The sequence below is a fragment of the Mobula birostris genome, chromosome 14 (assembly GCF_030028105.1).
Source record: "Mobula birostris isolate sMobBir1 chromosome 14, sMobBir1.hap1, whole genome shotgun sequence".
In the NCBI taxonomy this organism is placed as follows: domain Eukaryota; kingdom Metazoa; phylum Chordata; class Chondrichthyes; order Myliobatiformes; family Myliobatidae; genus Mobula; species Mobula birostris.
Genome location: NC_092383.1, coordinates 38,998,302 through 39,023,996, shown reverse-complemented (window position 1 = coordinate 39,023,996; position 25,695 = coordinate 38,998,302). Strand labels below are relative to the sequence as shown.

The 25,695-nt window shown below is 42.6% G+C and overlaps 1 protein-coding gene across 7 annotated transcripts in view; it reads right to left on the bottom strand.

The window, feature by feature from the left end:
* abhd17c (abhydrolase domain containing 17C, depalmitoylase) overlaps positions 1 to 11,188 on the bottom strand; it is an 80,406-nt gene extending 69,218 nt beyond the window's left edge. For all 7 annotated transcript variants that reach the window (XR_011889079.1, XM_072278410.1, XM_072278412.1 and 4 more), the window contains exon 1: positions 10,481 to 11,188. Coding sequence is in view for 6 of the 7 variants with exons in the window: in XM_072278410.1 (XP_072134511.1) it covers positions 10,481 to 10,941 (461 nt within the window). In the remaining variant the exon portion in view is untranslated. The remainder of the gene's footprint in view (positions 1 to 10,480) is intronic.
* Positions 11,189 to 25,695: the final 14,507 nt, after the last annotated feature.

Sequence of the window (25,695 nt, the reverse complement as noted above, 5' to 3'; positions counted from 1 at the left end):
GTTTTACTTTGTTGGAGGTAATAGTATTCAAGCTCTACACACAGTTGTTGAGCATCCTTTTCTGATTCAAGTTTCATCCAGCATTGCAACTTCACATGTGAGATTTCTTTTCAGAGGTTGTAACTAGACCTCTTATATTTTCCTTGGTCACCAGACCTGAACACCATCAATCCAGCCCTTAGCAGTTTACTGATCTCTTGGTTCATTCAGAGTTTCTGATTGGGGAAGACTATATGATTTTGTGGAGACACAACTGTGCATGAGTGTCTTCATAAAGCCCTGAAAAAGAAAGGTCTCGGCCCAAAATGTCAACTGTTTACTCTTTCCACAGAGGCTGCCTGACTTGTTGAGTTCCTCCAGCATTTAGTATGTGTTGCTTTAGATTTCCAGCATCTGCAGATTTTCTTGTGTTTATTTATTTTATTTCTTATTTTTCTTTTGTATTTGCCGTTTGTCATCTTTTACACACTGATTGTTTGTCCATCCTGTTGGCTGCAGTCTTTCATTGATTATATTATTTTTCTTGGATTTACTGCGTATGCCCACAAGAAAATGAATCTCAGGGTTGCATATGGTAACATACTGTACATGAACTTTGACAATAAACTCGCTTTGAACAATCTGTATGAACTGCTTCAGTTTAGGAAGATGATCATTACGCATCTAGAGACTCTTAAATGATGACACTGAGATGTAGATTACTCCAGCCCTGGATAATTGTTGGCCTTTGGCCAATGTTCCTGGAACAATTTCTTTAAAAATTCAAATTTCCTTCAGTTCTTCATTCCCTCTCTCGGATGGGAAACTGTCTAGGCCTGGAGCATTTCATAGATTATATTAGTACTTAATTAATTTCTGCATCTCTTGGTCATTTTCATCCGCATCAATAAAATATGTTCCTCCTTGCATAATGAATGCAATTCCAGTATTGAAGTCACTTGACATCATTCATGCAAACTTGCCGAGCTGATTGGTTCCTCATCCATAACAATGATTGCTATCAACTAAAAGATGCACCACATTCGATACTATTAAAAAACCAAGTGCAATATGCATATGAAAGCAGCAAAGCTACCGGGTTTCCCATAAAAGTCACACGTTGTACTGACTTGAAAATATCTAGAAGCACAATGAAATACATCTCAGAGTGGTGGCTTCTTCCAAACTTTGAGGACAATTAGGGAGGGAACACATGGATTTCATCAATAATTTTTTTTAAAAAATCACCAATGAATATGGAAAACTCAATTTAAAGCATGAATGTAAAAGATCAAAGGTAGAGTGTTATAGGGTACTAAAATAATCCCTTGGGATACACCCAGAGAAACTGGAACACATTAAAAAAATAATAGTACAGGAAGTCTAACTTCAGAGGAAATTCACAAAAATCTCAAGGTATTACCCTTCAAAAAGGAACAGATCAAGATCGTGTAAACCAAATTACTGACCAACTAATGCAGTTACAGGCAAGATTGCTGCTCACTGTTTCCAAGCTTGCCCTCCATGTGATTCTAGTCACCGATGTGATCAAACCCTGCCTTCTCAGTTCAAGAGTGATCAGAGGTGGACAAAAATGCTCATATTTGTCAATGATAACTACAACTCAGGAACGAATAGCAAAAGAGGACACCAAAAGTACATTTGCTGACCCATTGTAACTGAACTCCACTACTCTTTACATCGGACTGAATAGGCTTGTATCTCACAAAAGTCAGCTTCTGCTGCACTCCCACCTTATGAAACAGAAACATCTCACCTGGTAGAACACAACATAATCACCCAGTTCCACCTGCCTCCACCCACCAGAGAATACAGAATACAGAACAGTACAGCATGGTACAGGAGCTTCAGCCAACAATATTTTGGTGACCTGTTAATCTACTCCAAGATCAATCCAATGCTTCCCTACCACATAGACGTCCATTTTTCTTTATGTGCCTGAGAGTCTCTTTAATGTCCCTAACGTATCTGTCTCCACCACCACCTTCTACTTAAAAAAAAATTCCCTTTGACATCCCCTCTATACTTCCTTCCAATCACTTTAAAAGTATGTCCTCTCATAATAGCCATTGCCATGCTGGGAAAAGAAGCATTGGCTATCCACTCTATCAAGGACTTATCATCGTACACACCTCTATAAAGTCACCTCACATCCTCCTTCGCTCCAAAAAGTAAAGTCCTAGCTTGCACAACTTTTCCTCATAAGACATGCTCTCCAATCCAGGCAGCATCCTAGTAAATCTCCTCTACACTCTCTCGAAAGCTTCCACAACTTTCCTATAATGAAGTAACTAAATCTGAACACAATGCTCCAATTTTCAGAGGTATAACATTAGCTCTCGGCTCTTCAACTCACTATGCACTTGGACCCCAAATTCCCTCTGTTCCTCCACATCGCCAAAAACCCTGTCATTAACCTGTATTCTGCTTTCAACCTTCCAAAGTGTATCACGTCACACTTTTCTGATTCAAACACCATCCGCAACTTCACAACCCAGCTCTGCATCAGTCTGTCCTGTTGTAATCTACAACAACTACATCACCAACCTTTGTGTCATCAGCAAACTTATGAACCTATCTTTCCACTTCCTCATCTAAGTCATATATATATATATATATATATAAATAAATAAAATCAGGAAGATCCCTGAAGAACACCGCCAGTCATGGACCTTCGAGCAGAATACACTCCACCTACTGCCACCCCCCGCTTTCTTTGAGCAAGCCAATTTCGAATCTATGCAGCCAAGCTTCCCAGGATCCCAAACCTTGTGAATTTCTGAGTGAGCCTACCATGGGGAACCTTGTTGAAAGCCCTACTAAAGATCCACATACACCACATCCTGATTTATTAATATGTTTTATCACTTTCTCAGTCAGGCTCATAAAGCACAATATATCCTTCACAAAGCCATGTTGACTATCCCTAATCAGACCTCTAAATGCTCGTAAATCCTGACACTACAAATCTGCTTCAATAGCTTGCCTATCAGTGATCTATAATTTGCAGGATCATCTGCATAGAAACATAGAAAATAGGTGGAGTAGGCCATTCGGCCCTTCGAGCCTGTACCACCATTCAGTATGATCATGGCTGATCATCCAACTCAGAACCCTGTACCAGCCTTCCCTCCATACCCTCTGATCCCTTTAGCCACAAGATCCATATCTAACTCCCTCTTAAATATAGCCAATGAACTGGCCTCAACTGTTTCCTGTGGCAGAGAATTCCACAGATTCACCACTCTCTGTGTGAAGAAGTTTTTCCTCATCTCGGTCCTAAAAGGCTTCCCCTTTATCCTCAAACTGTGACCCCTCATTCTAGACTTCCCCAACATCGGGAACAATCTTCCTGCATCTAGCCTGTCCAATCCCTTTAGGATTTTATACGTTTCAATCAGATCCCCCCCCCTCAATCTTCTAACTTCCAACGAGTATAAGCCTAGTTCATCCAGTCTTTCATTATATGAGTGTCCTGCCATCCCAGGAATCAATCTGGTGAACCTTCTTTGTACTCCCTCTATGGCAAGGATGTCCTTCCTCAGATTAGGAGACCAAAACTGCACACAATACTCCAGGTGTGGCCTCACCAAGGCCTTGTACAACTGCAGTAGTACCTTCCTGCTCCTGTACTCGAAACCTCTTGCTATAAGTGCCAGCATACCATTCACCTTTTTCACCGCCTGCTGTACCTGCATGCCCACTTTCAATGACTGGTGTATAATGACACCCAGGTCTCATTGCACCTCCCCTTTTCCTAAGCGGCCACCAGTCAGATAATAATCTGTTTTAAGCAACACACATCAAAGTTGCTGGTGAACGCAGCAGGCCAGGCAGCATCTGTAGGAAGAGGTGCAGTCGACGTTTCAGGCCGAGACCCTTCGTCAGGACTAACTGAAGGAAGAGTGAGTAAGGGATTTGAAAGTGGGAGGGGGAGGGGGAGATCCAAAATGATAGGAGACAGGAGGGGGAGGGATAGAGCCAAGAGCTGGACAGGTGATAGGCAAAAGGGGATACGAGAGGATCATGGGACAGGAGGTCCGGGAAGAAAGACAAGGGGGGGGGGGACCCAGAGGATGGGCAAGAGGTATATTCAGAGGGACAGAGGGAGAAAAAGGAGAGTGAGAGAAAGAATGTGTGCATTAAAATAAGTAACAGATGGGGTACGAGGGGGAGGTGGGGCCTTAGCAGAAGTTAGAGAAGTCTATGTTCATGCCATCAGGTTGGAGGCTACCCAGACGGAATATAAGGTGTTGTTCCTCCAACCTGAGTGTGGCTTCATCTTTACAGTAGAGGAGGCCGTGGATAGACATGTCAGAATGGGAATGGGATGTGGAATTAAAATGTGTGGCCACTGGGAGATCTTGCTTTCTCTGGCGAACAGAGCGTAGATGTTCAGCAAAGCGGTCTCCCAGTCTGCGTCGGGTCTCGCCAATATATAAAAGGCCACATCGGGAGCACCGGACGCAGTATATCACCCCAGTCGACTCACAGGTGAAGTGTTGCCTCACCTGGAAGGACTGTTTGGGGCCCTGAATGGTGGTAAGGGAGGAAGTGTAAGGGCATGTGTAGCACTTGTTCCGCTTACACGGATAAGTGCCAGGAGGGAGATCAGTGGGGAGGGATGGGGGGGACGAATGGACAAGGGAGTTGCGTAGGGAGCGATCCCTGCGGAATGCAGAGGGGGGGGGAGGGAAAGATGTGCTTAGTGGTGGGATCCCGTTGGAGGTAGCGGAAGTTACGGAGAATAATATGTTGGACCCGGAGGCTGGTGGGGTGGTAGGTGAGGACCAGGGGAACCCTATTCCTAGTGGGGTGGCGGGAGGATGGAGTGAGAGCAGATGTACATGAAATGGGGGAGATGTGTTTAAGAGCAGAGTTGATAGTGGAGGAAGGGAAGCCCCTTTCTTTAAAAAAGGAAGACATCTCCCTCGTCCTAGAATGAAAAGCCTCATCCTGAGAGCAGATGCGGCGGAGACGGAGGAATTGCGAGATGGGGATGGCGTTTTTGCAAGAGACAGGGTGAGAAGAGGAATAGTCCAGATAGCTGTGAGAGTCAGTAGGCTTATAGTAGACATCAGTGGATAAGTTGTCTCCAGAGACAGAAACAGAAAGATCTAGAAAGGGGAGGGAGGTGTCGGAAATGGACCAGGTAAACTTGAGGGCAGGGTGAAAGTTGGAGGCAAAGTTAATAAAGTCAACGAGTTCTGCATGCGTGCAGGAAGCAGCGCCAATGCAGTCGTCGATGTAGCGAAGGAAAAGTGGGGGACAGATACCAGAATAGGCACAGAACATAGATTGTTCCACAAACCCAACAAAAAGGCAGGCATAGCTAAGACCCATACGGGTGCCCATAGCTACACCTTTAGTTTGGAGGAAGTGGGAGGAGCCAAAGGAGAAATTATTAAGAGTAAGGACTAATTCCGCTGGACGGAACAGAGTGGTGGTAGAGGGGAACTGATTAGGTCTGGAATCCAAAAAGAAGCGTAGAGCTTTGAGACCATCCTGATGGGGGATGGAAGTATATAATGACTGGACATCCATGGTGAAAATAAAGCGGTGGGGGCCAGGGAACTTAAAATCATCGAAAAGTTTAAGAGCGTGAGAAGTGTCACGAACATAGGTCGGAAGGGATTGAACAAGGGGTGATAAAACCGTGTCGAGGTATGCAGAAACGAGTTCGGTGGGGCAGGAGCAAGCTGAGACAATAGGTCGGCCAGGACAGGCAGGTTTGTGGATCTTGTATAGGAGGTAGAAACGGGAAGTGCGGGGTGTGGGAACTATAAGGTTGGTAGCAGTGGATGGGAGATCCCCTGAGCGGATAAAGTTGGTGATGGTGTGGGAGACAATGGCCTGGTCCTCCATAGTGGGGTCACTATCTGTTTTCCTGTTTTTGCCACCAAAGTGGATAACTTCACATTTATCCACATTAAATTGCATCTGCCATGAATTTGCCCACTCACCTAACCTATCCAAGTCAACCTGCATTCTCTTAGCATCCTCCTCACAGCTAACACTGCCACCCAGCTTCGTGTCATCCGCAAACTTGGAGATGCTGCATTTAATTCCCTCATCCAAGTCATTAATATATATTGTAAACAACTGGGGTCCCAGCACTGAGCCTTGCGGTACCCCACTAGTCACTGCCTGCCATTCTGAAAAGGTCCCGTTTATTCCCACTCTTTGCTTCCTGTCTGCCAACCAATTCTCTATCCACATCAGTACCTTACCCCCAATACCATGTGCTTTAAGTTTGCACACTAATCTCCTGTGTGGGACCTTGTCAAAAGCCTTTTGAAAATCCAATTATACCACATCCACTGGTTCTCCCCTATCCACTCTACTAGTTACATCCTCAAAAAATTCTATGAGATTCGTCAGACATGATTTTCCTTTCACAAATCCATGCTGACTTTGTCCGATGATTTCACCGCTTTCCAAATGTGCTGTTATCGCATCTTTGATAACTGACTCCAGCAGTTTCCCCACCACCGATGTTAGGCTAACCAGTCTATAGTTCCCTGGTTTCTCTCTCCCTCCTTTTTTAAAAAGTGGGGTTACATTAGCCACCCTCCAATCCTCAGGAACTAGTCCAGAATCTAAAGAGTTTTGAAAAATTATCACTAATGCATCCACTATTTCTTGGGCTACTTCCTTAAGCACTCTGGGATGCAGACCATCTGGCCCTGGGGATTTATCTACCTTTAATCCCTTCAATTTACCTAACACCACTTCCCTACTAACATGTATTTCCCCTCAGTTCCTCCATCTCACTGGACCCTCTGTCCCCTACTATTCCCGGAAGATTATTTATGTCCTCCTTAGTGAAGACAGAACCAAAGTAATTATTCAATGGGTCTGCCATGTTCTTGCTCCCCATAATCAATTCACCTGTTTCTGTCTGTAGGGGACCTACATTTGTCTTAACCAATCTTTTTCTTTTCACATATCTATAAAAGCTTTTACAGTCAGTTTTTATGTTCCCTGCCAGTTTTCTCTCATAATCTTTTTTTACCTTCCTAATTAAGCCCTTTGTCCTCCTCTGCTGAACTCTGAATTTCTCACAGTCCTCAGGTGAGCCACTTTTTCTGGCTAATTTGTATGCTTCTTCTTTGGAATTGATACTATCCCTAATTTCCCTTGTCAGCCACAGGTGCACTACCTTCCTTGATTTATTCTTTTGTCAAACTGGGATGAACAATTGTTGTAGTTCATCCATGCGATCTTTAAATGCTTGCCATTGCATATCCACCGTCAACCCTTTAAGTGTCATTTGCCAGTCTATCTTAGCTAATTCACGTCTCATACCTTCAAAGTTACCCTTCTTTAAGTTCAGAAACTTTGTTTCTGAATTAACTATGTCACTCTCCATCTTAATGAAGAATTCCACCATATTATGGTCACTCTTACCCAAGGGGCCTCTCACGACAAGATTGCTAATTAACCCTTCCTCATTGCGCAAAACCCAGTCTAGAATAGCCTGCTCTCTAGTTGGATCCTCAACATGTTGGTTCAAAAAACCATCCCGCATACATTCCAAGAAATCATCTTCCTCAGCACCTTTACCAATTTGGTTCACCCAACCTACATGTAGATTGAAGTCACCCATTATAACTGCTGTTTCTTTATTGCACACATTTCTAATTTCCTGTTTAATATCATCCCCAACCTCACTACTACTGTTAGGTGGCCTGTACACAACTCCCACCAGCGTTTTCTGCCCCTTAGTGTTACGCAGCTCTACCCATATCGATTCCACATCCTCCTGGCTTATCTCCTTCCTTTCTATTGCGTTAATCTCCTCTCTAACCAGCAACGCCACCCCACCTCCTTTTCTTTCATGGCTATCCCTCCTGAATATTGAATATCCCTGAATGTTGAGCTCCCATCCTTGGTCACCCTGGAGCCATGTCTCTATGATCCCAACTATATCATATTCATTAATAACAATCTGCACTTTTAATTCATCCACCTTGTTACGAATGCTCCCTGCATTGACACACAAAGCCTTCAGGCGCGCTTTTACAACTCTCTTAGCCCTTATATAACTATGTTGAAAAGTGGCCCTTTTTGATGCTTGTCCTGGATTTGTCGGCCTGCCACTTTTACTTTTCACCTTACTACTTTTTGCTTCTACCCTCATTTTACACCCCTCTGTCTCTCTGCACTGGTTCCCATCCCCCTGTTGTGAACTAACCTCCTCTCGCCTAGCCTCTTTAATTTGATTCCCACCCCCCAACCATTCTAGTTTAAAGTCACTTCAGTAGCCCTCGCTAATCTCCCTGCCAGGATATTGGTCCCCTTAGGATTCAAGTGTAACCCGTCCTTTTTGTACAGGTCACGCCTGCGCCAAAAGAGGTCCCAATGATCCAAAAACTTGAATCCCTGCCCCCTGCTCCAATTCCTCAGCCACGCATTTATCCTCCACCTCATTGCATTCCTACTCTCACCGTCGCGTGGCACAGGCAGTAATCCCGAGATTACTACCTTTGCGGTCCTTTTTCTCAACTCCCTTCCTAGCTCCCTATATTCTTTCAGGACCTCTTCCCTTTTCCTACCTATGTCATTGGTACCTATATGTACCTATATATCTGCAGTACCTTTCTTGAACAAAGGACTAATATTTGCCATCTTCTAATTATCTGGTACTATTCCTGAAGACAGTGAATACCTAAAGATTATGAACAGTGCACCAATTTCTTCCCTCATTTCCCAGAGTAACCTGGGGAATATCTTGTCCAGCCCCAGAAATTTAGCTATTCTAATGTTTTTCAGAAATTCCAACAGTTCCTCTTTCTTAACCTCAACACATTCTAGCGCATTAGTCTGTTCTACACTGACCTCACATCTGTCAAGGTCCCTCTCACTGGTGAATACCACTAAGTACATATTAAGGACCTCCCCTACCTCCTCTGACTCCAGGCGCGTTTCCTCTTTTATCCCTGATCGCTCATCATCTTCCTGTTCTTGTTTAATGTCTTGGAGTTTATTTACTCCTACACACTATGGCCTTCTCATACCCCCTTCTAGCTCTCCTAAATGTCTTCTTAAGCGCTTTGCTGGCTATCTTATAGCTCTCAAGAGCTCCCATCTAATCCTTTCTTCCCGACCTTTATTTTCTGCCTCTTGATAAATATTCCACGTCTCGTCAACCATGTATTTTTATCCTACCAATCTTTCCCTGCCAACAGGATAAACCATCCCAAAACCCCATGCAAGTGCTCACTACACAACCTCCACTTTTCTGTTGTACATTTCTCCGAGAACATCTGTTCCTAATTTACACCTCCAAGTTTCTGTGTAATAGTATATTTAGTCCTCCCCATCTGCGACTTCTCAGCCCAGCTCTGTATCCGTCTGTCCTGTTGTAATCTATGACAACCTTCCTCACTTACCACATCAACTTTTCTGTCACCTGGAAACTTACTAACCCATCTCTCCACTTCCTCAAAGTAGGGGTGTGCTTGTCCCAGCACGCGAAGTCAGCTCCGGCAAACTGGACCTATGAGACCAAGAACTATGAGATCCAATGGCTATTAAGATAGTTCTGCAACACCACATAGAGAGCGAAGGGCATGACAAGAAATAGACAGGGCATCAGTCACCCACTACAACCAAGGAAGATGCCAGTTTGTGACGACTACTCATACTACCGGGCCTGGATGTACAAGGTCATGAATGGAACTGCCCGACTGCAATGACTTTTCCACTTTAAAAATTCTCCTGCACAAATCTCCAGTCATCATTGGATACAATGGAGAACCAAAAGTGCTCTCCAATTATATACTTTCAATACCATCTGCTTCTATTCTTGTTCAAACTATGCTGAAGGTCAGGGAGTTGTCACTTTTTCCGAAATGCTTGCCCGCGGAGAAATCCATCACCTAACCAGGTTCATTACCTAGTACTAGATACAATACAGCCTCTCCTCTACTCAGCCTGTCCACATACTGGGAATCCTTCCCAATAACATGCTCTGCCCCACCTTAAACCTCTTGCAATATCAATATTGCCTATCAATATCAGGGAAGTGTTAGTCACCCATGACAACAACCCTATTATTTTTGCACCTCTCCCAAACTCCTCCTCAGCCTCCTTGTTGCTACCAGAGTGGGGGAGGGGGGAGAAAGGAGAGGCAATATAGAATAGTGATTGCTCCCTTCTTGTTTCTGAATTACACTGGTTCAGTTGGCAATCCCTTTACGACGTCCCCCTTTCTGCAGCTGAAGTACTATAACTGATTAGCAATGCCGCTCTCCATCCTGTTTCCCCTCCCTCTAAACCTCATGCTTGCCCTTGCAGCAGCCAAGTATCTGTAATGTGCACAACTTCCGCAAGACTTTCCCCGAGTTCGGCCGCACCGCTCCTCCCACTCACGTGACCCCGTGCCCGGCCAGATTTCCCTTCACCCTGCCCCTATGCCCCCCAGCATCAGCTCCACTGAGTGCCCCCTCAAAACACATTTGCACCACGCTCTGACCTTGTCCTCAACGCCGTCCACGCTGCGTCAATGTCAGCGTAAAGGTTTTTCTCGGACGGTTTCCCGTTGCTGGCTCCATAACCCGAATAGTCGTAGGAGAAGATATTGCAGTTGATGCGGGAGCCGAGGCCGATATAGAAGCTGCACATCTGACCCAGGTCCACGGCGTTGCCGTGTGAGAAGAGCAGTGTGTAGCGGGAGTTGGGGGCACAGCGGACGAACATACACCCGATGCGGGTGCCGCGGCTGGTGCGGGTGAAGAACACCTCGAGGGAGTCGAGCTCCCGTTGCGTGTACTGCCAGTCGGCCCGCTCCGACAGGTGCAAGGTGCTGCTCGCCTCGTCCACCAGCACCGTGTAGGTGGGCTCGGGCGGCAGGAAGGCGAGCTTGGCCGCGATCCGACTCGGGCAAGGCGGGCAGCAGAAAAGCCAGCAGAGCTCGCCGAGCGAAAAGCCATTCATCCTGAGGCGCCCGCCCGCGGGCCCGTTCCGTTACCAGGCAGCGGGCACGCGCGGGGCCGCCAAATAACGGTCACTGCCGCGGGTGCCCGCCTCGTACGGTGACGGCAGGTAAATGACCCTCATTAGCACGGGTGCGTTGTCACGGTGTCGCTCAGTTTGGGCCCTCCACATACACACACACAGGATGAGAGAGCAGTGAAGGGGGCGAGGCGAGGCGGCCAGGCCGCCGACCCGCGCTCTCAACTAGGCGACACTTCCGGTCATTGGGCGCCGCGCTGGGGGCGGACCGCCATCCGCCAGCGCCAAATTCAATAACCAGGTTCCCTCATGTCGCTCCCCTCGGTACCTCAGCAAGTCTTCTCACGCACTATTAAAACCAGAAACTTTGAATATCACAGCTATCTGGACTATTCCTCTTCTCACCCTGTCTCTTGCAAAAACCCCTTCTTGCAATTCCTCCGTCTCCGTCTCATCTGCTCTCAGGATGAGGCTTTTCATTCCAGGACGAGGGAGATATCCTCCTTTTTTAAAGAAAGGGGCTTCCCTTCCTCCACCATCAACTCTGCTCTCAAACGCATCTCCCCCATTTCACGTACATCTGCTCTCACCCCATCCTCCCGCCACCCCACTAGGAATAGGGGTCCCCTGGTCCTCACCTACCACCCCACCAGCCTCCGGGTCCAACATATTATTCTCCGTAACTTCCGCCACCTCCAACGGGATCCCACCACTAAGCACATCTTTCCCTCCCCCCCCCCCTGCTTTCCACAGGGATTGCTCCCTACACGACTCCCTTGTCCATTCGTCCCCCCCATCCCTCCCCACTGATCTCCCTCCTGGCACTTATCCGTGTAAGCGGAACAAGTGCTACACATGCCCTTACACTTCCTCCCTTACCACCATTCAGGGCCCCAAACAGTCCTTCCAGGTGAGGCAACACTTCACCTGTGAGTCGACTGGGGTGATATACTGCGTCCGGTGCTCCCGATGTGGCCTTTTATATATTGGCGAGACCCGACGCAGACTGGGAGACCGCTTTGCTGAACATCTACGCTCTGTTCGCCAGAGAAAGCAAGATCTCCCAGTGGCCACACATTTTAATTCCACATCCCATTCCCATTCTGACATGTCTATCCACGGCCTCCTCTACTGTAAAGATGAAGCCACACTCAGGTTGGAGGAACAACACCTTATATTCCGTCTGGGTAGCCTCCAACCTGATGGCATGAACATCGACTTCTCTAACTTCCACTAGGCCCCACCTCCCCCTCGTACCCCATCTGTTACTTATTTTTATGCACACATTCTTTCTCTCACTCTCCTTTTTCTCCCTCCGTCCCTCTGAATATACCTCTTGCCCATCCTCTGGGTCCCCCCCCTTGTCTTTCTTCCCGGACCTCCTGTCCCATGATCCTCTCGTATCCTTTTTGCCAATCACCTGTCCAGCTCTTGGCTCTATCCCTCCCTCTCCTGTCTTCTCCTATCATTTTGGATCTCCCCCTCCTACTCCAACTTTCAAATCCCTTACTCACTCTTCCTTCAATTAGTCCTGACGAAGGGTCTCGGCCTGAAACGTTGACTGCACCTCTTCCTAGAGATGCTGCCTGGCCTGCTGCGTTCACCAGCAACTTTGATGTGTGTTGCTGTAACTTTGAATATTAGCTGATCAATATACACAGAAAGATCCCACAGAAAGCAAAATCGAAAAATATACACAAGAGAAAAACTGCAGATGCTGGAAATCCAAAGCAACACTCACAAAATGCTGGAGGAACTCAGTAGGTCAAACAGCATCTTTGGAAATGAATAAGGAGTCGACGCTTTGGGCTGAGATCCTTCTTCATGACTGAAAAGGTTGGGGAGGGGGGAAGAAGATGGCTAGAAGATGATAGCTGAAGCCAGGTGGTTTGGAGAGGTGAAGGGCTGCAGAAGAAAGAATCTAATAGCAGAGGAGAGTGGACCACAGGAGAAAGGGATGGAGGACGGACCAAGAGGTAAATGATAAGCAAGTGAGAAGAGGTAAGAGGCCAGAGTGAGGAATAGAAGAAGAGGCTAGAGGAAGGGAAAAATTACCAGAAGGAGAAATTGATATTCATGCCATCGGGTTGGAGTCTACCCAGACAAAATATAAGGTGTTGCTCCTCCACACTGAGAATGGCCTCATCTTGGCGCAAGGGGAGACCATAGACCAACATGTTGAAATGGGATTGGGAATCGGAATTAAAATGTTTGGCCCATTGGGAAGTTCTGCTTTTGCCAGATGGTGCTCGACAAAACAGTCTCACCAATGTAGAGGAGGCCACATGGGGAGCACCAGACTCAGTAGATGACCTCAGCAGGGTTTGCATGCAAAGTGTTGCCTTACCTAGAAGGACTGTTTTGGAACCTGATTGGAGGTGAGGGAGGAGATGAATGGGCAGGGCACTTAAGCGCTGGGAGGGACAAATGGACGAGTGAATCACGGAGGCAGCTATCCCTATGGAAGTCGAGGTGGGAGGTAAAGATTTTTTTGTGATAGGATTCCTTTAGAGATGGCAGAAGTTCTGAAGGATGTTGAGTTGGATGCGGAGGCTCATGGGGTGGTGGGTAAGAACAAAAGGAGCTATCGCTGTTAAGGCAGCGGAAAGATGAGGTGAGCATGGATGTTTAGGAAACAGAGGAGATGCAGGTAAAAAAAATCCACCTGAGGAGAGCAGTATCTTCATCATATGAAATGGAAATCTGCCCCAGCTAGACATCTGCATTGAGACCCGAAGCTTCGCAGGTGCATCCTTCAGCAGGTGTGTCAATCCTGTTCTCATGTCTGTAGGGGGATTTCAGTTCACAACCTTGAGAATCAAGTCAAGCCATGATTAAATTAGGCTACACTTTGAAAACAGAATGAGTGGGTCTTGATAATTCAATTCTTCAAATGTTAAACTACAAACAGTTTCAATTTATCTGTACTCTAGGCAGGTGAGATTTCAAGTTATGTGTGGCTGCTTAGAAAATCATCACAAATTCTTTGCAGGATTCTTGGTTGGCAAACTCTTTGAGAGGATTCTTAGTTACAGGATTTACAAGCATTTGGAGCAGGGCTGATTAGGGTTAATCAACAACCAGCTTTATGAGGGATAGGTCATGCTTCATGAGCCTGATTGAATTTTTCGAGGAAGTAACAAAACAAATAGAGCAGTAGATGTTGTGTGTATGGATTTTAGTAAGATATTTAACAAGGTTCCTCATTTAAAGATTAACTTTATTTGTCACATTACATCAAAACATATAGTGAAATGTGTCATTACAGCAAATAAAATTAGCAAGGACTTGCAGGTGTCATCACACTTCTAGCACCAACATAGCATGCCTGTAACTTACTAACTCTAACCCTAATCATTGGTCTTTAGAATGTGGAAGGAAGTGGGAGCACCCGGAGGAAACCCAAGCAGTCATGTGGAGAATGTACAAAGTTACTGAGTGGCAGGAATCACACCCCAATTGGTGATTGTGGCACTGTAAAACAATTGCACTAACTGCTAGGTTACCATGCCACCCATATCATAGGCTCATACAGAAAGTCATGAGGCAACGGATCTAGGGAAACTTGGCTGCGTGGATTCAGAATTAGCTTGCCAACAAGAAGGTGAAAGTGGAAGTAGGTGGTCAGTGATCAATGGTGTTCTGCAGAGACAGTGTCTGTGGTCTGTTCTAGGATCCCTGCTGTTTGTGATTTTTATAAATTACTTAGGTGAGAAAGTGGAAGGACAAGTTAGTAAGTTGATAAATGACATGATGTGGATAGTGTAGAAGATTGTTGTAGGTTACATTGGGACATTGATAGGATGCAGAGCCAGGTAGATAAGTGGCAGATGGAGTTCAATCCAGAAAAGTGTGAAGTGATACACGTTAAAAAGGTCAAACTTGAAAGCAGAGTGCAGGGTTAATGGAAGGATTCTTGGCAATGTGGAGGATCAGAGGAATCTTGGGGTCCATGTCCATAGATACCTCAAACTTACTATACAAATTGATCGTGTTGTGTATTTAATATTTCAGTAATATTTGAATAATCTTGTATATATAGTAGTTGATTAAGCATTCTTATTCATTTAAATAATTTGTTATGGGTTATATGTATAAATATGTGAATTGCAAACGTCATCACGCTACCATGTGATAAGTGTGAGACTCGCTTAAAGTAATCACAAAGTTAGACTTACATTTCAGACTGCCGTGTCTTCCTTTGAATGAGTTTAATGTTTTGAAGTTACAAAACATAACAGTGGCAATGAGTTATTTTTAAAACAAACCTAGATAGCTACCATCCTGTTGAAGCACAGTGAGGAATGGCAAGCAAAAAAACAGCACAGCAGGTGCAGAGATAGTTGAGTTCTAAAAAGGTAAGACACAATCGGGTTTTTTAAGAAAGTCAGAAAGTGGAAGTATTCATGGATTCATAATGAGTGAGTACTGGGTGATAATAATTTAAAAAAGCAGAAATGTCTGACTACATTGGAAAGATCAATGTGTTTGATTACACAGTTGTTAACTGGTTCATGTATACTGACCAAATTGAACAGTATTTTGAAGCAAGTGAAATAGTCAGTGAGAAATGAGTACCAATTGTGCTGAGTGCATTGGGTTTAAAGGGATACAGTTTGCTTTGAAGTTTAACTTGCTCCAACCAAACCATCAGAAATGAGCTTTGCTGTTATTTTGAAAATAATGCAGGAACATTTAGAACCAAAGCTGTTGTTCATTGCAGAAACAGAATAAAAAGGAAGGGGAGTCCATTTCAGCATATGTAGTTGAATTGAATACTTTGAGTATTGTCAATTCAATGATGGGCTTAATGATGCAGTGAGAGATCATTTAGTTTGTGGAATCTTACAAGAAAGCATTCAAAAATGGCTCCCAACTGAAGCACAACTTACATTTAAAAGAGCAATTGAAATTGCTGATCAATGAAGATAACAGACAGACACAACTGAGTTACAGTCAGGAAGGAAAATGAGTGTGAATAAAGTTGCAATGTCTAGATGGAGGGCCAAACAAATTGTGTTACCATAGTGCCATGGGCTCACATACACCAGTTCTATCCAGATTTATATGCAAATTTGTAGAAAATTCAACAAAGTAGGACACATATGTCAAGCAGACAAAAATAAATGGACAGCACAGAAAAGAGGAAAAGCTAAAGAGTCAAGTTGCAGTTTCAAAAAAACACTAATTTGCATGCTGTTGATGAAAAATCTGATAATAATGGGAGTGACACAGGACTGTATAGCCTTGAGATTTGCAATGTGGTTTAAACCAGATGTGAATGGCAAACTAATTAAAGTGGAATTGGACACTGGTTCAGCTGTTTCAGTCATTCCACAAAATGAGTTTGAACAGCATTTCAAAGATGCTAAACTGAAGCCTGCAGATATCTAACTAAGAACTTATACTGGGGAAAAGATAACAGTGAAATAGAACAACCAAAAAGCTATATTGAGCTTGTATGTGGTAAAAACAGGAGAACCAGTACTTTGTATGTGTCTCTCTTCGTTGATTGGCTGAGACAACTACAACTTAATTGGAGATCCATCCGCAATTTGCATGCCACATACCCTGCAATGAAACCAACTGAAAGCAAATTAAGAAAGGTATTGGATGATGCCACAACTGCCTCCATGCCAAACACCATGAACCATTGCCCAAAAGAGGACAAACAGTATGGGTGCCAAACTCTATGCCTTTGGTTGGAAAACATATTGGACCAAGGGAGGACCATGATGCTCAGAGGAACCATGAAAGTGATGAACGCAGTGGTCTGACAACAACAGTTTTTGAAGGCCACATATCTGAGGACGGCTTTTGATATGTTAATCAGACAGTTACTTGCGCAATGTGACTTGCTTTTAAGATGAAAGAGAGTTCAAGGAACTTCAGGAAAGTTGCAAACATTTAGGTTTTGTAAGTAAAAAGAACCAGAATCTACTCTGCGTGCATTAAGGTTATTGCATGAACTTCAAGTGGGAGACAAAAGCTGCTTGCAAAAGTAGATGCAAAGACCAAAGCCTAGCTCGACGAATGGAAGGCTAAAAAGGAAGGAGTCAGTGGAGATAAGAAAACAGACAATTTGTCAAATGATGTTGTGCATGAGGAAACCAAGAGGAGAGATCAGATCATAAAGAGAGCAATAGAAGAATTAATAAGAGAATACTTCAGTGAACTAAATGGACCTTCCCAAGATCAAGATGCACATCCTAGAAAGAAGAAAAAGAAAGACAAGAAGTTGAAAAATAGAAGGAAGGGTCTACAGCAGTGAGAACCACTTCCTGCAGTGTAAGAGTCAATTCGTACAAGTACCACAGACGAGGCCCAGAACCTGGGATTGTTTCATAGTCACACCTTGTCAGGAAAGATGTTATCCCACAAGAGTAAGAAAGCCTCCACAGTAATTAAATCTTCAGCCCTGAAGAGGACAATTTAAAATTTATTATGCTGTGGATGTCTGTATAGTACTGTATAGTATGTTGTGTATGTAGTTGAGATGCAGTTTGTATTTAATATATCAGTAATATTTGAGTAATCTTGGTTATATATTGGTTGATTATGCATTCTCATTTGTTTAAATCATTCATTACAGGTTATGTGTATATATAACCTGTAATGAATTGCATAATGTCATCACACTAACACATGATAAATCCATGCCTCACTTAAATTAAGCACTAAGATAGATTCATATTTTGACACTCGTGTCTTCCTTTGTATTATTTTAATGTTTTGAAGTTACAAAACAACAGATAGGTTAATTATGAAATCGTACTGTGGATTGGCCTTCATTAGCTAGGGGATTGAATTCATGAGCTGTAAGGTAATGGTGCCGCTCTATTACACTCTAGTTAGACCACAGTTGGAGTATTACTTTCAGTTCTGGTTGCCTCATTATAGGAAGGAAATGGAAGCTTCATTGAGGGTGCTCCCTATATTAAAGAGCATGTTAACAGGAAAAGGTTGAGTGAACTAGGACTTTTCTCTTTAGAGTTAAGAAGTATGAGAAGTGATCTGTAAAATGATAAGTATAAATGATAAATATAAGATGATAAGAGGCGTTGACAGAGTAAACAATCAGTGCCTTTTTTCCAAAGAAGAAATAGCTAATACAGGAGAGCATAATTTTAAGGTGATTGAAGAAAAGTATAGGAGCGATGTCAGAGGTAGGTTTATTACGCAGAGAGTGGTGAGTGCAAGGAACACATTGCCAGGGATGGTGGTAGAGGCAGATACATTAGAGACATTTAAGAGACCCTTAGGTAGTCAGATGAAGTAAAAAGAAATGGAGTGAAGGTTTAGATTGATCTTGGAGTTGCATAATTAAACGTGGTGATGAATCAGCACATAGAAGGGACATTGAAAATCTGGCTGAGTGGTGCCACAGCAGCAACCTCTTATTCAATGTCAGCAAGGCCAAGGTGCTGATTATTCGCTTCAGAAGTAGGAAGCCAAAGGTACATGAGCCAGTTGCCAGTCCTCATTAGAAGATGAGAGCTGGAGAGGGTCAGCAACTTCAATTTCCTCAGTGTTATCATTTTGCCTCTTCAGCTTGTCGGATGATTGCATTTCTTACTTTAATGGCTAGAAGATCCATTTTGCTGAATTGGAAAGAAATTAATCCTCCTACCACATTTCATTGGTTTTCTCAGACTATGCTGTTTAAATTTGGAAAAAATTAGAAGTGTTGTTTATGACCTTCTATTAAATTTGAAAAGACTTGGAGGCCATTTATTCAACATTTTCATATGATGTAATTTGACCATTTCCAAACTTATTTTACTTCTTTGTAATACTGGTTGAGAGGAACGGAGTCGTCGACACTAAGGTTTTCTTTTTTCTCCTTTCTTTTACGATGTTACAAAACAGCCCATGTATTTTTTTTTCAGTTTAGTTGACTAATTCTGTTTAGATTAGTTTTTTTTGGGGGGGGGTTATTTTTTTTCCTTTTTCATGTTTTTTTTAGATATTTTTCTTTGTTTTATATTATTCATTTGTATCCTATACGATTGGGAATTTTATTATTTAAGTGTTATCTAGCTCTATAATCACTTATGCTAATTATAACAATGTATTCCCAATAACTTTGTACTACTACCATGTTATGTTTATTTTTATGAAACTAATAAAAAGATTGAAAAAGAAAGAAAAAAGTGTTATCATTTTGAAAGACCTGTCCTGGGCCCAGCATGTTAGTGGAATTATGATGAAAGCACGTCAGCACCTCTTCTTCCTTAGGAGTTTGCAAAGATTTGGCATGACATATGAAACTATGAGACATATAAACTTCTATAGATATGTGGTGGAGAGTATATTGACTGGCTGCATCACAGCCTGGTAGGGAAACACCAATGCCCTTGAATGGAAAATCCTACAAAAAGTAGTGGATAAGGCCCAGTCTTTCACAGGTAAAGCCCACCACACCATTGAGTACATCTACACAAAGCATTGTCACATGAGAGCAGCAGCCATCATCAGGGATTCCCACCGCCTAGGTGTAATGTAGAATCAGTGTATTTATAACCCTGTAGTATGTCCTCATGGATTGTAAACAAGGTGGAAGAGCATAAACCTGATTGGATGAGGACTAACTAATCAGGAGAGACAGACTACAGGGGAATACATACCACTAGACTAGACATGCCCGGGCATCATTCCTGATGAAGTGGCAATGTTTGTCACAGAAACGTAAGTTATAATCAATACCTGTACCTGGCTGGAAGCCTGAGAAGAGTTTATTAGTAAAATTTAACCAAACATTCATGTTTCCAAGTTACAGACACTACAAAGCTGAATATTTAACAAACGTGCATACATTCAACAAGCGTACTTCGTTAAAAGTGCACGCAGAGCATACCTTCCAAATGGTCATGTGCACCAGTTTCCTTAAGCAAAGGAAGAGAGAAAGAATCTCCAGCATGTGGTCTCTATATACCCAGGATATTTGAAACTGGACACCAAGCAGCTAACCAACAGGAAAAGCAGCTACAGTTTCTAAACTAACCAATCACGATGGAAACAACTTTCAGCAATCATAATAAACCGCGCCCCCACAGGACACTGGGTCTTGCACTCTTCTTGCTGTTACCATTAGGCCTCAGGACTCACAACACCAGGTTCTGGAACAGTTATTACCCCTCAACCATCAGGCTCTTGAACCAAAGGGGATAACTTCATTTGCCCCATCATTGAAATGTTCCCACAACTTATGGATTCATTTTCAAGGACTCTTCATCTCATGTTCTCAATATTTATTGCTTACTTATTTATCATTATTATTTCTATCTTTCTGTACTTGCACAGTTTGCTTTCTTTTACACATTGGTTGAATACCCAAGTTAGTGTGATCCTATTATGGTTAGTATTCTGTTATGGATTTGTTGAGTATGCCTGCAAGAAAATGAATCTCAGGGTTGTATATGATGACATACAGTATATGTAGAAAGGGTGATTGATAAGTTTGTGGCCTAAGGTAGAGGAGTCAATTTCAGAAAACCTAGCACATTTATTTTTCAACATCGTCCTCTCCGACATTTACACACTTAGTCCAGCGGTTGTGGAGCATACGGATCCCTTCTTTGTAGAAGTTGGCATCTTGGACCTCTCAAAAAGTGGTCCACAGCAGGGGTGATTGATAAGTTCATGGCCTAAGGTAAAAGGAGATGAGTTATTAACTTCAAACTTTCTGCATAATCACTCATGGAGTTGAACTGCACGTACATGTAACAAGAGCTGTATAACACATCTCCTTCTACCTTAGGCCACAAACTTATCAATCACCCCTGCTGTGGACCACTTTCTGGAGGTCCAAGACACCGAATGACTGCTGGAATAAGTGTGTAAATGTAGGAGGGGACTATGTTGAAAAATAAATGTGCTAGGTTTTCTAAAATTGACTCCTTCTGCCTTAGACCACGAACTTATCAATCACCCCTCGTACTTTGAACTAAAGGGCCTGAAATGTGCTGTACTGTTTTATGTTCTAGGTCTATAATTTGTCTGTCTCTTACGTTACAACATCCATCATTTGTTTATAACAAATGCAGTAGTAAGTGGTGTGTCCATAATGTCAATGATAATAAAAATGTTCATATAATCAATTTATAATCTTCCCTTACTTTTTTGGAACTGTACCTCAGCTACCTAAATAAATCAATAAATTAATCCAAATTTGTACTTCTGCTAAGTGATAGACCAAAATCATGTGTATATTGATGAACAGTTGTCAGCAACCTCGCAATAACAGGAAGGAAAAAACACGGGGTTCTGAAAAGTTTAGTAATTGTCACATGATTTCTACAGAACAATGCTGTGAGCAAAGCTGAAATATTAGGTCTCCTTAATAGCAGAAAAACAAAACAAATTTCTGAAAATGAAAATGTGAAAGCAGTAATTCTAAATAATGAATCAAATTACAACACATTGATCCCATTTAACATATAGTATGTTCAGGGTTGCAAATGAAACAGAATGAGTCTTGCAGTAATCTTTCAGGTTTTTTTCCACAATCACAAGAGCTGGTAAAGGCAAAAAAAAGGTAATTCTGGCACAGTGGATTCCACGTTGGATTTAATCTATACATTTTATGCAGGGGCCTTTTTTTTTAAAGAAACATCAATCTTGGTGCTTTCCTCATTTGTGCACTTTAAACAAAAGCCATTTAAGAAGACTGAAACCCCCAAACTAATAACTTAAAGTTAAGTTGAACAACCATTGCTTCACATCACTTTACAGGTTAGACTATTTCAGCAAGTGATAGGATCACTGAGCAGACACCTCATTTCACTGAGGCTAATCTTGACCTTCAGGTCTTAAATCTTCTTTCATGTGATTGACTTTGAGCAAAAATTATGACCAGTTTAAGCTTGTTTAACCAGCCTAGAAAAAAGAATGTTCCTCTGCAATGTGACTGTCAAGTATATGAGATATTTATCTGTAATCCAGCTTGAACTGCAGTTATATTCTGTGAATGTCCAAGAAACCATTTGCACATCAACTGACTGCATGACCATGCCAGTTTGATCTCACTTAGAGCTTTCCACGTCTTTTGTGGAAGTTCAACACAGAAGACTTGATTATTGCTCATAAATTAAATATTTATTTCAGGTAATTGTTTCATTCCATGCTTTTCTCCAAGCTATTGTATCGTCATGACCTACAAGGGTGTGTATGTGTGTGCAGAAATGTTTCCAGAACACCAGTTGGTGAGCTAAGATGTTCTTTCAGCACAGTTTGAGTTACAGTTTTCCATCAGGAAACTGACTCCCATCTGTTCAATGAAGCTTTGACATATCTGACATTCACAAAAACTCAAAGCTGTTTAAAAGATATTAAAAGTTAAAAGATTAAAGAGAACATACTTAAAAATGTAATATTTAAGCAAATGTAAACATATTAAAATAAATGCTTCAGACAAACTTATTTCTGGAAATGATTTCTCTCATTAAAGGCTGTATTTCAGGGGATCCACTATGGTGCGAGGTTAATCTACTGAAGTCAGCAGGACCTCGTTCAACTCTGAGATAAACCCGCTGGCACACTTCAGGCGTCTATTTGCTAGCACTTTGCTTACAATAGGGCAGTTAAGGATTAATCTCTTGGCATATGCAGGTGGATGTCAGTAGAAGATCTGCTCCAATCAACTTTGGTGCCATAGAGTCAAACAGCAATGAAACAGACCCATCTGACCCGCTATGTTCATGGGAACCATCAAGTTTGACTGGGCTGCTCATGTTTATCAGCATTTGATCCATACCTCACAACGTCTTGGCAACTCAAGTTTTTGACCAGATACTTTATGACTACTGTGAGGGCCTCTGTCTCCTTCACTCACAGATTGTGAATTCCAGATTTCAATCAACCATTGGGTGAAGAAGTTAATCTTCAGATCCCTACTGAACCATTCAGCTGTTGTGCTAAATCTATGCCCTCTAGTTTCAGATGCCTTTGCTATGTGGCTATCTGTATTTCTCATAATTTTGTACACTTCTTTAAGATCTCCTTTCAACCTTCAGTGCTGCAGGGGAAACAAACTCAGCCTATTCATTCTCTCCTCCTGCACTCATATCAATGGAATTTTAAGTACTTTAGCCTTATCTTTGGCACAAAGATATTGGTCCTGGCCATCACAGAGGATTTTCTTGCACTAGCACCACATATGTAGCAAAACAACAGCTTTGGTCTGATGTTGGTTGTGAGATCATGTATTCTGGTATACTGCATGCTATTTTCACTGCTTGGCACATAAGTAGACCTATGTAGTCATGTCATTAGCCGGTAACTCAACTTTGTGCACACCTGATGTTTGCTCTGCTCTGCACACTGATCCAGAATAATTCCACTGCCCTGAATATAAGGCTTGATTGAGGGATATGCCAGGCAAATAAATCACAGACAGAGGTAGTGTATGCCGGGGGTTGCTCTCTGCAAAAGGACTGGTGTTTATCTGTGTGGGGGATCTGTTAGTTTTTTGTGTGCAAGAGAGGCAGTTGAGGGTTTGATGTTATTGTCGCTGTTTTTTTCCTCGTAGGTGATGTTAGTTTTTCATGAGGGGGTGGGGTTGGGGTTTTCCAGTTGGGTGATCTTTTTAGTTTTTGTGTGAGGGAAGGGTTGGGAAGGTTTTGGGTTTGCACAACTTTGTTTCTTTTTCTTTTTTGTATATGGGGGGAGGGAGTTGATGTTTTTTTCTTTCAATTACTTCCATTGTTGTTCTGTATTTCATGGCTATCCGGAGAAGGTGAATCTCAGAGTTGTATTCTGCATACATTCTTTGTTAATAAAATGAACCTTTGTATATTTCTGCTGCTTCTGATGACTAACACTGCCTATGGTCGCGCAGATTTGGCCTTTTAGATCTGTTCCAAATCAATAAAGCAGCAGATGCCAGAAATCTGAAACCAGAACAGAAAATGTGAATCCTCAGCAATCAGGCAGGATCTGTGGAAAACAACACAAGATTAATGCTTCAGGTCGATGATCCTTTGTCAGACTGGGAAACAGAAAATAAGTTAGATTTAAGTTGTGGGGAAGGAATGGATAGGGCATAAGAGATATATATGATAGCTTGACCCCAGATTTGAACTGGCAATAAATGGTAGAGGTCATTCAGTCAATGGGTCAATGAGACAGTTATAGAAAGGGAGTAAAGCATAGAACAAAAGCTAGATTACGCAGTTAGGGAGAGAGAATACAGACAAAGGCATGTGAAATAAGGGCCATAGGAAGTGCTAGCACATCAGGATGTACCAATGGAGAGAGAAAAACAGAATCCATATCATAGATAAGGATTCCTCCACCGTCTGTAAGGAGTTTGTTTGTTCTCCCTATGACAGTGTGTTTCTCCCAAATTCCAAAGATGTATGGGTTAGTAGGTTAATTGTTCATATGGATGTAATTGGTCAGTATGGGCTCATTGTATCTCTAAAAATAAATAAAAAAACAAACAAACAAATAAATAAATGGATGGTTTGGAACTTAGTATAGGAAACTTTAGGAAGAAGAATCAAAATGAACCACACTAGTGTAGTTGTTAGTGCAATGCTATTAAAGCTCAGGTCATCGGAGTTCAATTCCAGCACCTTCTGTAAGGAGTGTCTATGTTGTCCATGTTAATATGACCACCTGAGCTCCAGTGCTCTGGGTACTCCAGTTTCCTCTCACATTCCAAAGCTGTACTGATTAGTAGCTGAATTGGTCATTGTAAATTGTCTTGTGATTAGGCGAGGATTAAATAGGTGGGTTGCTGGGTGGTGTGGCTCATTGGGCCAGAAGAGCCTGTTCCATGCTCTACCTCTAAATAAGTAACTCAATAAAAAAGGAGACTATCACTAAATAAAGAGAAATTGTGAATGAAACACAAAAAACTAGTATACATTTAAAGCAAATAGTTAAGTAGGTAGATAGCATATTGGCATTTATTGTAAAATCTCTTGTGTTGGCACAAGAGATTCTGCAGATGATAGAAATCTTGAGCAACACACACAAAACCCTGGAGGAACTCAGCAAGTCAAGAAACATCTATGGAGAGAGTAAACAATTGTTGTTTCAAGTCCAGGCTCTTCATCAGAACTGGAAAGGAAAAGGTAGAAGTCAGAATAAGAAGATAGGGGAGGGCTAGGAATACAAGCTGGCAGGTGATAGATGAGACCAGGTGATGGGGAATATGGGTAGGTGGGGAAGGGAGTGATGATGTGAGAAGCTGGGAGGTGATAGGTGGAAAAAGTAGAGGGCTGAGGAAGAAGGCATCTGATAGGAGAGAACAGTGGAGTAAAGGGAAGGAGGTGGTGGTGCCTCTACGTATTAGGAAATTGGACGATGAATACAATATATCAAAGGACCTATCAGCAGGCAGGAAAATGGTCATACAGAAAAACGTTGGCAAATAAATGTCAACTTCCCAGAAACCTAAGGACAATCAAAGAAATAGTGGCCAAAATTTTGAATTTAAGGTTCATTTTTTGACAAAGTATTTTAATGATGGAAATGATCTTTGCTAGGGTGATGTCTTACATATTACAACAGGAGGGTATGCATCTTCTTAGGAGAGCAATCCCAGCCCCCCCCCCACAATTTATTTATTCACTCTTTGAGTCTTTTGCCACTGACTTACACTCAGACTAACTTACGATGGCCAATTAAACCATCAGCGCAACTTTCTAAAGTGTAAAGAAATTACAGCACCTGGATGTGACCCATGCAGTCACAGAAAGAACAACTAAGCTCTGTACGTGTAGCACC